The 15,595-nt window shown below is 36.4% G+C and overlaps 1 protein-coding gene across 1 annotated transcript in view; it reads right to left on the reverse strand.

Annotated features, from left to right (window-relative positions):
• The window catches only part of LOC149232756 (C5orf35), a 78,297-nt gene extending 72,227 nt beyond the window's left edge, over window positions 1-6,070 (reverse strand). The window contains exon 1 of the mRNA XM_089379502.1: window positions 5,738-6,070. Coding sequence (XP_089235628.1) covers window positions 5,738-5,767 — 30 coding nt within the window. The 5' untranslated portion in view covers window positions 5,768-6,070. The remainder of the gene's footprint in view (window positions 1-5,737) is intronic.
• Between the last annotated feature and the right edge of the window lie 9,525 nt (window positions 6,071-15,595).

A 15,595-nucleotide genomic window follows, 5' to 3' on the forward strand; every position in this document is an offset into this window, starting at 1 on the left:
AAACATGGCATGAAGAAGACAGCACGGCGTGAAGGAAGGCAAGATATGGACTGATGGATCACTTTCCGATGATGACATGACTGACTCAAGGATGAAAGTGATGGATGGTCTGTGCCCTACGAAGAAGTCCCAATGAATGTAGACTCCATGACAGGAAGAAACTCATGACATCGAAGGAAGGAGTTCTACAAGCAGCTGGTTATTCCATCATCTCCACCTGAGGAGCTGTTATAGGTCCCTAATTAAGAGGGAGCCTGGAAACAAGTTTCTTACTTGGAAGAAACTTCGAAGCAAAATTGCTAAGCCAAGAGGGAGCTTAGGTACATTCCTTTTGTAGGAATGAGTACATTCCTTTATTGGAATAGATATGTCCTCCCTAATTAAGAGGGAGAGATAGACACATCATTCTTGTCTTCACTTGGGAAGACAGAATGGAGAATTGGGTAAACATCTGGCATCCGATACTCTTTGAGGATGAATTAGGGCATCCAAGATAAGAGTAGTCGTAGAGGACCTATATTCTTTGAGGACTGGGAATCCAAGATAAGAATAGTCCTGGTGGAGCACACCCTGAGAACAAAGGTGGGGTATGTTCTAAGAGAGACAATGATGAGGGTGTTTATACATCATTGGTCTCACCAGCATTGAGCTCAGATCTTGTGGAGAGAAAGAGATGTTAGTCAAGGCCTTGCTATGTGACAATGTTGGTTGATATGATGCTAAACAGATGGGTTACCAATCCGACTCTTCTTATGAGAAATTCTTTAGATTGAGAATGACCAAGTACCATTATAAATACCTCCCTAGTTAAGAGGGAGTGTTGAAAAGTCTAACTAGGTTCGGTCTTCATAATGACATGTGTAATTGTGATTTTTATGTAATTGATGAAAGGAAGAAAATAAAATTATTTTGTAAGTACTTGAATCATGGTTTTCATGATGAAGGAATTTTATTTTAGTTAAGGTTCCCATTGTGAACCTTTAGGTTTTGTCATCTAGTCATAAAAGTCAAATTGAGTCAATGTCATGTATGAGGGACCCTTCTTGGGCATGTTACATTTTTGTGTGAGCCATTAAATGTATAGGAAGGCCCTCCAAGACCAAGCAAAGACACCTCCTACAAGTCGGCTTCAAGATGAATTAAATAATCTTCACAAATAGACATGTCGGCTCACCCTCTCTCAAGTTGGCCTATTTGACTGGGAAACAACTATAAATAGGCAGCTTGGCCTCAATTCAGAGGGCAAAATTTCGGTCAAGGTCAAGTCTAAAATAAAAAGTGTGAAGGTCACTTGGAAGAAGCCTAAACATCAGCGAAGAGAGAAGGAAGAAGAGCGAAGTCTTTGGAAGTGTTTTTTGGGTAGTTTTAGGGCTGATCTCCACTCACATGTGCGAAGGAGAGCACTGGTATTGTTGTAGAAAAGGTCGAAGTTTGTCTCACTATTCTATAAGCTGATTCAAGAAAGATATAAGTTAGTTCATCAAGTCGAGTTGGAAGAGAAGGCTATTAAGTCCAAGCGAAGAAGATTGAAGGGCTAATTCGCCATATATCTCTTTTATGTGCTAGGGTTTCCAAGGAGGCCGAAAAGGTTGCAACTCTGAAGCGAAAGGAAGATGAAGTTGAAGAGAAACCGAGATGGAGGAAGGAGTAGAGGTTGACTATAGTCAACTAAGGATCTCATCAAGGAAGTGTTGTGTCTTAGTCTTGGAGTAGCAAATAGGTCAAGGGTCTTGGTCTTGGTATTCGTCAATTGAAGTCTCTATAAGAAGAAGAATTGGCTCAGGTTTTCCTCTCAAGTGGGAGAGGTTTTGGCCCTGGCTGATAAACTATATTCTGTGTCTCTTGTCTCTTTATGATATGCATTGGTAGTTGTTTGATGAAGTAGAACATTAATAACCTAATAAGAGAAGATATTAATCTAAGAAAGTAAAAAGCATTCACAAGCAATTATCTAACAAAGAGAAATCACCTAATATTGATGCCCTAGATTTCTCAACATGGAGGACCCTAGAAATCCTGGCAACCAATTTAAAATCATATAGGAAAGTATGGGGTCATACATGGTCATTGTGGCTGAGGTGCCTTTTGGAGAATGAGTTTTGATGGCACCTCCTTGAAACATAGGAATGGAGCTAGAATTGTTTTCTAATAATAATAATAATAATATCCATTTTTAAGGTCACAGCCAAGCCAGACACCAAATTGATGTATGAGACTCCCTTGTTTGTGGGACAAGGGACCCACCTCCGTGCAGCGATTTCACTGCTAAGTCTACGAAGGCATACATACTCTACCCCCCTCTGGTTTTGAACCTGTGACCTCTTAGGAGGAAACACATGCTCTTAACCATTAAGCCCACTCAAGCTGTATAACATCGCCCGACAAGAGATCCTTTATTTCTCATATAAGTTGGAGTTTGAAGCAACTAATAATGTAGTGGAATATGAAGTGTTATTTATGGGATTGTCCATTGCTAGGGGTATGGAAATATCATGCTTAAAGGTCATAGGTGATTTAGACTTGGTGGTTTGTCAGATAAAAGGTCTTTATGGTTGTAAAAATGATAGACTCATGAAGTATAAACAAGCGGTCATGGGATCTATCGATGTGTTCAATGCATTTGGCATAGAAGCGATGCCAAGGTCAATGAATATTGTTGTTGATCCATTAGCCGTATCGACATCAATTTATGCATCCTTGCCTGGAATTAGAGAACAATATTCGAATTGAAATACTTTATAGACCCTTTATTCCAGACAATGTTGAGAATTGGCAAGTGTTTAACGATGACAATCAAATTGCTAGATTTCTCAAAGGCACTAAAGAGTTCAAGGGAAATGAGCCTGACTTGAGGGATGAAGATTCCATGGAACCTATGCCCTCCAATAAAATTCCCTTGGGTTTAATTCCTTTAGAAGCCTCTTTCACACGAGATGATGAATTTAAGGGAAGGAATGATATGATTAGCCGAGATGAATATGAAGAGATAAATGTAGGCACTGAGGTTGATCCAAATATGATAAGGGTAGGAAGTCACATCACTCCCAAAGAGGAAAGAAAGATCAAACAATTAGTGATGGACTTCAGGGACGTATTCGCTTGGTCATGTGATGACCTTAAAGCTTACAAGGACAACGTCATATAGCATACGATCTCGTTCGCTGAGGGTGCCAAGCCATTCAGACAAAAGTTTAGGTAGATTAATCCCAAGCTAACCCCTCTTGTGAAACAAGAGTTAAAAAAGATGTTGAAAGCGAGGATCATCTCTCCTACTAGACACACCGATTGGGTTTCCAATCCGATGGTTACCAGAAAGAAAACTGAGAATACCTATATGTGCGTAGATTTTAGAAATCTAAACACAGCTTCCATCAAGGACAACTATCCGCTACCCAATATAGAAATATTGTTGCAAAGGATCACAAGGTCCAAGATCATGTCCTTCCTCGATAGGTTCTCAGGATACAACCAGGTTCTAGTTAGTTAAAGAGGAAGATAGATCGAAAACAGTATTCACGACTCCCTGGGGCAATTTTGAATTCATAAGAATGTCGTTTGGGTTACAAAATGCGGGTGCTACTTTCCAAAGAGCGATCGACTATGTGTTTCGCAACATCATTAAGAAGATCATCGAGGCCTACCAAGATGATCTCACCAAAAAGAGGCATGATCACATAAGTCATTTGCCCCTCGTTTTTGAGAGATGTCGAAAATACGAAATTCTCTAAATCCCTAGAAGACACTGTTGGGTGTGACGAAAGGAAATCTTTTGGGCCACATAGTTTCAAAGGAAGGGGTAAGAGTGAACCCGGAAAGGGTTAAATTCATCCAATAACTGTCTCCCCCAAGGAACATGAAAGAGCTTTAGTCGTTCTTTGGAAAATTCAACTTTATTAGTTGGTTCATGCCCAACATCATTGAAATCTCAAAACCCCTAAATAAGTTGCTACATTCAAGTGGGATGAGGCCAGTATAAATGCTTTCCAGCAAATAAGAGATACCTTCACCCACGCACCAATTTTGGTGAGCCTTGATTATACAAAGTAATTCATGATTTTCTCATTTGCTTCAAAAGACACCATTGTTGGGGTCCTTCAAAAAAATGATGAACGGTTTGAGCAGCCTATAGCGTTCAAGAGGAAGATGCTCAGGGATGCTGACTTGAATTATGCATCATGGAGAAACAAGCTTATGCTCTAGTTATTTCACTCAAGCATTCCCACACATGCGTAGGCTACTCTAGGATTGTAGCATTTGTTCCCCATTTTGCGGTAAAAGATATCCTATCCCAACAATATTTCTTGGGAACTAGAGGTAAGTGGATAGCTAAGACTCAAAGTATAATCTAGAGATCAAACTCACTGAAGTGATAAAGGGTCAAGGACTAGCAAAACTCATGGCCAAGTGCAATGGGAAATCCCTAGGATTGGATGAAGAAATATGTACCATGGTGAATGCCATTGCTCAAGAATTAGAAAATACAGATTGGTACCGAGATATTATCTATTATCTCAAACGATTGAGTAGTCCTAGGAACCTTCTTGAACATAAGCAAAGATCCTTGAGGCTGAAGGCCTCCTAATATTGTTCCACTGATCAAGGTTTAGGATGGAGAAATCCGGATGGGTTGATATTGTGATGTGTTAGTACAAAAGGATCCCAAACTCTTATCAAAGAGTTTCATCAAGGATTATGCAGTGGCCATCATACCACTAAAACAACAACGCATAAAATCCTTAGGGATGGTTATTACTGGCCATCCATTTTTTTTAAGTCCATAAGTTTGTCAGAGAGTGTCAGCCATTTCATTTCTTCATTGGAAAACAAAAGTTGGCCACTCTCTAGTTGCAACCCGTGGTGGTAGGGGCGTCATTTCAACAATGGGGTCTCGATTTTATCGGTGAGTTTACAGAGAACTCCAGCAATGGTCTCAAATGGATATTAACTGCCACAGATTATATTACTAGGTAGGTAGAAGCCATACCTGCTAAAAAAAAAGGCCACCGATGATGTCATTAATTTCTTGGAAGATAAAATCATAACCCGCTTCGGTGTCCCTTTGAAAATCACCACCGATAATGCCAAAACCTCCACTGATAATGCCAAAACCTTTAGTTCTTTGAAGATTTCATATTTTTGCTTTGATTATGGCATTACCCTATCTCATTCTTCTAACTATTACCCTCAAGGAACTGGACTTGCCGAATCAAGTAGTAAAAATTTAATGACTATTATTAAAAAGATCGGTAACATGCCCTAATATTTTGAAGCTTTCCACACCTATCCTTAAAACTAGCTACCGCTCCCAATGCCCAAGCCATGAAAAAAATAGGTTAACCAGTAACAAGATAGATATAGGAAAGTGTTTAATCATTAGTGTTATGTATTCATAGGAAGCCAGAATTGTTGCTGCGATTTTGCTACAGGATAGAATCACACTATATTGAGTCTACTCGGGCTGGAATTCAAAAACTACTGACGAATTTTTTTAAATGCATATTTTAGGAGTACGAGAATAGTACAAGCCCTCTAATCTTTAACTTCCAATAAATTAACAGCAAAAATTTTATGATATTTCATGCATTTAATATAGATTGCGTATATTTCAATCCATCGATGCCAGAACAAAAACCTGAGCAGTAACAGATCCATGACCATGCAAATAATCTAAAATAAAAAATATTAGGGGAAAGTGAAAAATACAAACAATGTGTTTGGGAAGAGAGTCCTTAGTTACCTTCCGCAGTTTTTCAACGAGGGAAGCCATCTGTGACGGTGAAGCTTCTCCCCTTGCTTGGAAATAACGAAACCCTTCAGCATGTAGGCCACTAAGCCACTACGCTTGAGCGTTGGGCATCGTCGTAGTTTTCGGAGTTTTACTTAGGTATTATGCTGCTTGAAGTTTATCATTTCCATGTATTCTGTTTTCTCGTGCAATATTGGCTGGGTCACCGCTAAGATTGCTGTGGGCATCCTCCTAGTCTTCCACAGGTATCAAGCTGCTTAAAGTCTAGCATTTCCATTTATTCTTCTCGCTTTCGATGCAACAGTAATGGTAATGGATGAATCAACGCTAAATGTTACATTATATAATTTTAGATTTATTTTAACTCTGAATCTATAAAGGGATAAGAGGTATCATAAGTTTAGCTTTATTTTAATTTTTGATCTACCAACCACTAAGAGCTAAGAGGTATCAAATCTCTTTTCTATTTTTATGTAATTTGATTTAGTCAAAATATTAAACATTACATTACTCTACATACTATGTTGAAGAGCACCTCTTGTCACAAATACTGAATATAGCAAATAAAATTCAGAAATATATAAAATTAATAATAAATGGATAGTGTCCATAGGGTCTTGGATGGATGGTGATTGGGTGTGTTGTTAAGGCACTCCTAGATATTAAGTCAGCGAGTGTCCATAGAGTCTTGGATGGATGGTGATTGGGTGTGTTGTTAAGGCACTCTTAGATATTAAGTCAGCGATTCAATTCTCTGTCTTACTCGGGTGTTATTCTTGGGACATAAAAAATAAAAAAAATAAAAAAAAAAAAAAGGAGATTAAAAATGAAGAGAAATATGTAGATATCAGTCTTTCAGATTAATCACATCGTTAGGATTTAGTCGAGGTTTCGAACCAACCAATGTGGTTCATCCTCAGGACAAGGTGAGAAAATCGATCTGAGTGAATAAATAGCAAGGATGTATCATGCCCATTAACTGTTAGAGAAATAATTGTTAAATAGTTGAAAAATAGCCGTTAATTATTTAATAATTTAGTTACAAACTAGTTGTTATATATTATTTTAACTTTTTTTAATTAATAAATAATATCAAGTTCTATATTATCAAGAATAATTAATTGTTTGTTAGGGTAAGACCAATCTAGTTGTCCCATTTTTGGAGAATACTAGCCGTTATGAAATGTATAATTATGAAATTAATTATTTACTAATAATAATATTATATGTAAATAATTAGAAATGTTAATATAAATTAATTATTCATGTTAATATAAATTGGTTATTAATCCATATTGTTAGTAGATAATAATATATGAGGTTTATGAAATTAATATAAGTTAAATTAGGTTAAAGGCATAAAGCTTGGACTAAATTTGGGATAAATTATAATTCAATATTAAAATTATTAGATGAAAACCTAATTATTTTAGATGAAATTAAACGTTTACTAGAAAAAAGATTGGTAATTAGATTAATTTAGATTAAAATATTTAGAGGAGAAATAACCTTTCTAAGAAAAATCTAAAGGATAACGAGGAGAGAATCAGGATAATAAAAGCTCACCACCACGAAGTTAAAGAGACAAGGGGGAAAAAAGGGGGGTGGGACCTGAGGGCGGGAAAAAGGGGGGCGAGGGGGCGACTGGGGGGGAAAAGACGGAGGAAGAGTCAAGAGGATAGAGCTGGAATCCAACTTTCACTCAGTTTCCAACCATCATCCCTGTTAAGGTTTTTGGCATGCCTCTCAATTTCAATTGCTTCTCTGAGTTTCCTGTGGTGGAAATGATCCACCTTAGCAATGACTTTGGATTCTTCAATGCAGACATGGTGCTTTGATTTCTTTGCATGCTTGATGACGGCTGATGTGTGGGAACGATTGTGTCTAATGTCAGCAGCATGCTTACCGATTCTCAGCTTAATGGATCTTCCTATTTCTCCAATGTAGGGGACCCCACAAGAGCAGGGAATAAGGTAAACTCCTTTCGAGTCTTTAAGGTCAATGGGGTCCTTAACAGAACTAAGGGAGCTTTTTATGGTTTGGAGAGGTTTGAAAGAAGAGGAGACATTCATCTTTTTAAGAATGTGAGAAATATGTAAATAAAAATTAAAAATTAATAATAGATACATAAGAATTTGTATATAAGTATTAAATCGCGTAGTTTAATGGGCCACAATTTCACCCGAAAAATAATAGAAATTCTAGCATGATTTTGAAAAAATTCGGCAGAAATTTTTCAAATTCTAGGTTACAACTGTCAAGTTTCAGGTTTTTGAGTGACATGTGGGTTCTTGATGATGTCAAATCCATTTCCACCATCAAAAAAATGATTTAAACACTCCCACAACAAATTTTTTGAAGATTCTTTCGCCAAATTCCAATAAGAAATTCATCATATGGTCAAAATTGTGGTCTCAGTAGACAATGTCATATTAAATGTTGGGAAGTTTGTTGGATAAGAAATTAGATTGTAATTAAGTAATGTTTAGCTTAGTGTATGAAATCAAGGCTAAATGTTATTTGAAAGCTTATAAATTCAGTGTTGTAATTTTAGTGATGACAATATAGGATATTAGCATTTTGTAAATTTATTATTTAGGACAAAATTATCTTTTGATCTTAGAGTGGGGCCTAAAATTGCTTATGATTAGCTAAAATTTAGTCTTCTTTGAATATAAGGAAACAAGTTAATGGCCCAAGACCCAAAGGAATCTCACAGGAATGGAAGTTTGTCCCTATATGGACCACCAGCGGGTCATTTGAGGTGGTATGGTCTTCCTAGAATAACAATGATGAGCCAACCTGCATTCCTAGATAGCAGTTAATGATGGTAGCCCTCATTGCCAATTGACAACTAAATTTTGATAGGTTTTGTCACGTGTCTAAAAAGAAATAAAATAAAAAGAAGAAAAAATCATTACATTTTGGAATATTGCCTTTCTTGCAAATACTATCTAGGGTGAAACCACCTTTTGGTTATGGCATAATAATTAAAACTACTTCTAATTAACTAATGAAGATAAGGAAATAACATGGTTGTTGAAGACCTAAAAACATATAGTAGGAATGAGAGTTTATCCCATCATAAATCACAAACTAGTCATTTTATGTGGTGTGGTTTTCCTCTAATATCGATAATAAGTTAATTGATATTCACAAATAGCAATGGGTAATGATTGTCCTCATTACCAATTAACCACTTAATTATAATATATATAGAGGGGGGTTAGTTCAATTGGGCGAGTTCTCGTCGCTAAAGCATTTCACTAATGGGAGATCATGAGGTCAATTCTCCTCGTTGTCCTCAAATTAAGCTCTGCTAATAAACCAATGAGATATGATCCCCTCAAATAATTCCACCTAAATCATAAAAACTAAAAAAATTACGAAATCAATTAAATGATTTATATTTTTAATAAATAAATATTCATTAATAACACATTTTTAGACTCTCTGTGTTTGAAGTCATTACATTGTTATTGATTCATTTACTTCTTTACATGTTTATGGTGTCACCATGTATTTCAGATTAGTGTTTAACATAGTCATAGGTTTATTGTTGTTAACTTGCTTGATAATAACTTTATTGTTAAAGATAAATAATAACTTACAATTAATGTTATATTATTTCTTTCCTATTTGTGTTATGTTAATATATTTCAGTGAAAATTGTTATTTTTTTCAATTTTCATGTTAAATGGAAAAAAACCATTTTTCCTTTTTAAACACTTAAAAACTATATTTATATAAACTATATTTATATAGACTTAGTATTCTTGGTTGTTCATGACCATGATGCTTCTTATTGCTTATTTAATTATAGATATTATGTATACCATTATATGTATCAAGCTTGTGGTTGCACTTTGACATTAAAAAAATCATATTATTTTGCTCATCATTGATTCAAGAATAAATTTCAACAACTTCATTCAACTTTTATCGATTCCCTAATAAATTTGCATCTATCTTATTTCATAATATTTGTATGTACTATCTTTGACTAAGAAAGATTTGTTCTTCTTTTTACACTAGCAAGCCTCAAAACTTGAGAAGTAATGCCCACATCTAAGATCTATTATATGAGTTAAGAGGATAGTTAAAACCTCAATAACTCAATGAATCCCTTGTCATCACTAATCATTAGGATGTCATTGACACATACCAATGATTATGGCATGCCCATTATTGAGCATAAAGCAGACGAAGTGCCCTATCAAGCCATTCTCAAATCCCAGCTTCAACATGAATCCATCAAACTTTAAATGCCTTCTCGTTGTTTGATTCCAACCATATAATGACTTTGGTAGTCAAAATCCTAACTCTGCTTTGTCCCTCAGCCTCGAATTCTTTTGGTTGTTTAGTTATCACTTATTTCCAACTCTCCATGCAAAAACACAAAACTTAAGTTTGTCTAGAAGCTTAAGACCATATGTTTTTGCAAATTTCCAATAATGATTTTATTGAATTCATATTTGCAACAAGGAAAACCTTTCCTCATTGTTTAGTATATCAACTTAAGTGTAATCTTTGCTATAGGCCAAGGTTGATACTTCTTGATAGTCTTGCTCGATCTATAATTTTTCTCAAATATGAGTATATTTGACAACCTTTTGTCTTTTAGGAAGTGTATCCCAGTGCCATGTCTAATCATGGTTAAACATTAAAAATTATTCTTCAAAGCGTGGCATTATTTATATACAACTAGTTATTCTTGTCTCCTCTCTCCTTGACTTGTCTACTAAATATGAAAATGCATAATATGCCAATGGATTAGGCAACTTACTTTCTTATGAATATCATTAAATCATTAGTGTGGCATATTATCTTCCAACATCAACATCCTTGCTTTCTTTCACAACCTTTTTAACATCAATCCTTAGGTTCACATGTCAACTCTTATCCATTATAACAATGTGTCAATGGTTATCAACTTGCCTTTCGATACACATTCCAAGTGTTAGTTTTGGTTTCTTCAAACTTGTTCTCCATTCTCCTTGAGTTGCATGTGTTGATTTTAAGGTGTCTTCTATACAGATAAATACTTCTAATGATTTTGATTTTTCCACACACTTATTTATTACTCTAATTATTCCATCATCAAGCAATTATACAGAAGGCGTCAACAATACATATGACATTAGGATCATGAAGAGACAACCACGCAAAGAACGTAAGAGATTACCCTGGGAAAACCCACATGGGGGAAAAGCCCAACAATTATTTCCTTAGAGAACCAATTCAACAGGAGATATCAAAGTCAAGGTTATGGAAAAAATAACCAGCAAGAGCATCCATCAACCCTCCTCAATCTAATTGCAATCACAAGATCATTTATAATTCGTCTCCCTCTTCCACATAGAAGTATCACAAACGATGTGGTCCTTATGTACAAAGATAGACCTTTGTATTTGATCACTTTACAACAGAGATTACTCACAGGGTCTCAACCTCTTTTCACATAGATGATCCACAAAGTTTTGACCCCTTTCATCGAGATGTTTCAGCCTCCTTGTATAGGGATAACTCACAAATGTTCGACCTCCTAATTCCATGGAGATTTGGTCATCTAGTACAGAGATATACCACAGAAAAGATTCGGCCCTTTCAAGATATTTGACTTAACTTTTTCTCCTTGACCTTCGTTCTGCTCCTTTCCTTGCTTCATATGCCTTGAAGATATTATGCTTGATGCTCAAGTCAAATGTGCTTGGAGAGGAGGATGAATGACTTCAATATATAGTGAATTTATGGGTTGCATGGGTGCCAACAATAATTGAGCCGACTTGTAGGATAGAAGGTCGACTTGGAAACTTGGGGCTCCAGATAAAATTCAAATTTGACTTTTATTAAATAAAAATAATTTGATTTTACAAATGAGCATGAAAATCATGTTTTACAAGTATATCAATGATAAATACATTAATATGAAGATCGTCCATAGCTACAAACTTCAACACTCCCTCTTAGCTAGTGATGTATTCAAATGACTATCAAGATAATCTCAAGTTGACAAATTCTTTAAGGAAAGATTAAGGTTAAGATAAGCATCATCATCGATATCATAACCACCAACATCAACATAATCATGGTTCACCATCAAACAACTATAGACATAGTCTAGGTGAAACACTACAAGTCTCATCAATAATAGATAAGCTCACTCTAGAAAGAGATCTGAGCATGATGTTGGGAGGCTCCTGCTCACTCTATAAAGAGATCTGAATGACGTCTAGGACTATTCTCCAAGCAAGGTCTAACCAACACAGGGAGTGTAACAGCCCCAAGTTAAAGTTTCATGTAATAAAGGATAATAAAGGCAAAATAAGACCAAGGTCATGGGACATGTATTCCAAGCTAAATGTTGGGCAAACACTCTGCTGGGCATCACTTTTGGTTTATTTATGGCTATAGAAATTGGCAAAGACAAAGAGGAAATAATTGGCATTTATTTATGAAAATAAAGGAAAATAGGAGAAGAGGAAGGTGAAGGGACACATATTTGCATCCTAAAGAAATTATAGGAAACATGAAGGAAAATTAAGAAAAAGGAGACATCAATAATAAAAAGGCATCAAAGGATCAGTACAGAACTTTTTGTCAATTCTTGGCTTGGATAAGTTTTGAAAGAGAGAGAGCTCCAAGAGGAGAAAGAAAGCAAGCAATCAAAGACAAGTAAAGGAAAGCAAATGAAAGTGAAGGAAAGCAAGGAGAAGGTTGGATGAGCAGCTTCAGTATGATGATTTTGCAAGTACAAGTTGCATGTGAGATTTCATAGCTGAGGTGTGAGTGCATGGTACATGCACTTGTTTATTTGGTTCATTTGTTGTCATTGGCATGGGTTTTACCTAGTTTGACAATGGTTTCAACCTTGCCTTTCCATTTCCTAGATATACATGGTGTGATGGGATTCATTCTCAGTTGAGCTTTAGATTGTCGAAAGGTTTTGGAACAGGGTAAGGTGGTCTAAGGAAAATTCCCAAGGGTTGGGGGTGGAGATGGTTTTCTCTAGGAAGCCTTCGACATGTGGGTGGAGATAGAAAAATTCTTCAAGGTATGGTGAAGAAATTATGAGGCATCCAAGCTTGGTTTGGTTTTGTGATCTTGGGGTCAGTTTAGGTGAGATCACAATAGCTTGAGGGTGGAGGTGGTTTAACCTCTGGATTCCCTGGTTGATTATGTCTTGGTTTATCCCATGAGATCCCACATTCATGCTTGGAATATGGCGCAGAGGTGAATGGTTGAAAGAAATATTTGGTTAAGCCCATCTATGGTCAGGTGGTATGTGGAAGTCCCTGAATTTGTTTGATTTTGCATAAAGTTAATAAGATTTATTTTCCTATTGTTATCTATGAGAACTTGTACTTGTTATTATGTTGATTTGATGGTTGATTTGTCATGGTTAATATTTTGGTTATGTGTTGGTTATAAGAATGGTTCTATGATGTGCTCTAGCTATGGATCTTGTTCATGATTTGATAAGTATTTGAATGGTTGATGAATACATGGGATAACAAGTGTTGATACAACTACTTAAGAAGGCATTAGACCTTCTTGGTGATTCTCAAATGAAGCTCAGAGATTTATGATCATATATGCATTCATGACTTGTAGCTTCCATGTTTAACATATGTTTGACGAAATGTCTATCATATTCTAAGAAGTCTAGGTCAAATTTTGGCTTCAAGTTTGAATGTTTGGCATTGTCATCATGTTAATTATGATTTTGGAAAGTTACATGAAATTATGGGCAGTGATCTGGAGGCTAGCCTGAAAAAGTGGTTTAGGTCTTAGAATTGCGGGCTCTAAATTGGAGGATTTAGGTGATAATCGCATGGAAGCAAGCTTGTGCATGCGGTTGGGGCTTCATAGCCGTACTCTTGCCTTGTTGTGTGTGAAATTGGGGTGTTAGGTCAGTGAAAAAAGGGTTTAGCTCAGGGATTGATCACTTGGGGTGGTTGCTCAACTCTTGAGTGATGTGTAGTCCTTGTAGGATGTCAATAAGTGTTCAATTTGTAGGCCTCACTTCCTCAACTGGAACTTGGAGGTCGGGTCATGTCATAGTGACACTCGTCTCATGTTTACCTTGAAAAGCTTATGAATTTGGGTAAATTCGGGAGGCGTTATAGGTTGGTATCGGAGCTTCCAGGTTCATACACTTGGACTGGATGGGCTAGATGTGATTTTTATGCATGCATGTCAGTCGTATGCATGCATTGCGGTGACTATGGTTGTTATCTATATAGTCGGTGTTACAGTTGAGTTATTGTGCATGATGTTGATAGGTTGATATGTTGGTGTCATTATATATATCATGGTAATCTGGACTTATTTATGCAGAGGAGATAGCCTCCCTTGAACTTCACTAATATATGATTTTGATTATGTCTATATTTAGTTTATCTAACATGGTATGTTTGTAGGAAGAAGAAGATCAAAGATGACGAAAAAAATGGTGGATTACAACTCATGTGGATCTCCTTATATATCAGCTAAGAAACAAGTAGATGAGTACACTCCTGATATAACAGATACACTGAGAAGTATGAAGGCATAAATAAGAAGTTGTAAGGAAGATAATGACATGATAATTCAGTCACAAGAAAGACTTGGCAGAGCTTATGAAAAGCAAGTTGAGGTTAATGCAATGATCCTTCGGATCCTATCAGGTTTGCAAAGATAGGGACAACTATAGATCAGTCATGGATATGAGGAAAGGACTAATGGGACATATAGTAGCATGTCTCGATCAGTATACAGGTTGGACAGGGATGACATAATGAGAGGTGGCAGATTGTTGAATACACCTAACAAGATAGGTAGTGCTTATGGGTTCTATTCTAGTTTTGGTTTAGAGGGACATCATTTTCATCACTGCGATCATCCTTATAGGAGGAGTGAGAAGCAATATTTGCTAGATGAGTTCAAGAAAGCCAAGCCTCCTACATTTCATGGAGAGGTGAAGCAACCAAAAGATGCAGAAGCATGGTTGCTTGGGATGAAGAAGTCCTTCGAGTTGCATGATTATACAGAGAATATGAAAGCCAAGATAGTTATTTTCAGTCCCAAAGGGAAAGAAAATATCTGGTGGGAAGATGTGAAGTGTGTTAGAGGCATCAAGTTAGAAACGTTGAGTTCGCATGAGTTTAAAAGACTCTTCAGGAAGAAGTACTTGTCATAGAGATATTATGGTGGAAAGGCTAAGGAGTTATATGAGCTGAAGATGGGATCTATGACAAATGAAGAGTACATGACTAAGTTTTTAGAGTTGTTGAGGTATGTGCCTTACCTAAAGGATGAGAAGACGAAGGTTATAAGGTTCATTAGTGGACTGCCATTAGCCTTCAAGGATCAGATTGAGTATGATGAGCCTTGATCATTGGAGGAAGTCATTGGTAAATTGAAGCATTGTTATGAGTAGTCGAAGTGTAAGTTTGAGCATAAGTGCGATTGGAAAGGGAATGAGAAGGCTAAAGGAAAATGGCCTGTGAAGCGGGAAATACCTCAAGATGCAGGTGAGAAAGAAAATGTGGCTCCTTACAAGAAGTTTAATCCAGCTGATAAGGGACATGGATCTCGACCTGGAAAGCAGCATAATAAAGGCAGTGGCATAGAAATGTTGTAGTGTTGAATTTGTGGCAAAGATCATCACAAGAAGGATTGTTCATTATACCAGGGTAGCAACCCTCAGATCTACATTACTCAAGAGGTGCAGACAGTTGGGGATGTTGGTGCTAATTTGATAGTTCAATGACAAATTCCAACCATGGGACTAGATTCCTCTTTTTGAGAGGACCACTTTTGACTATTGAAGCGATCAATTTGGACAAGGGAAAGTGTATTTTTCAA

This window comes from Pinus tabuliformis, chromosome J, assembly GCF_031772625.1.
Source record: "Pinus tabuliformis cultivar Carrire ecotype Pingquan chromosome J, CPIR1, whole genome shotgun sequence".
In the NCBI taxonomy this organism is placed as follows: domain Eukaryota; kingdom Viridiplantae; phylum Streptophyta; class Pinopsida; order Pinales; family Pinaceae; genus Pinus; species Pinus tabuliformis.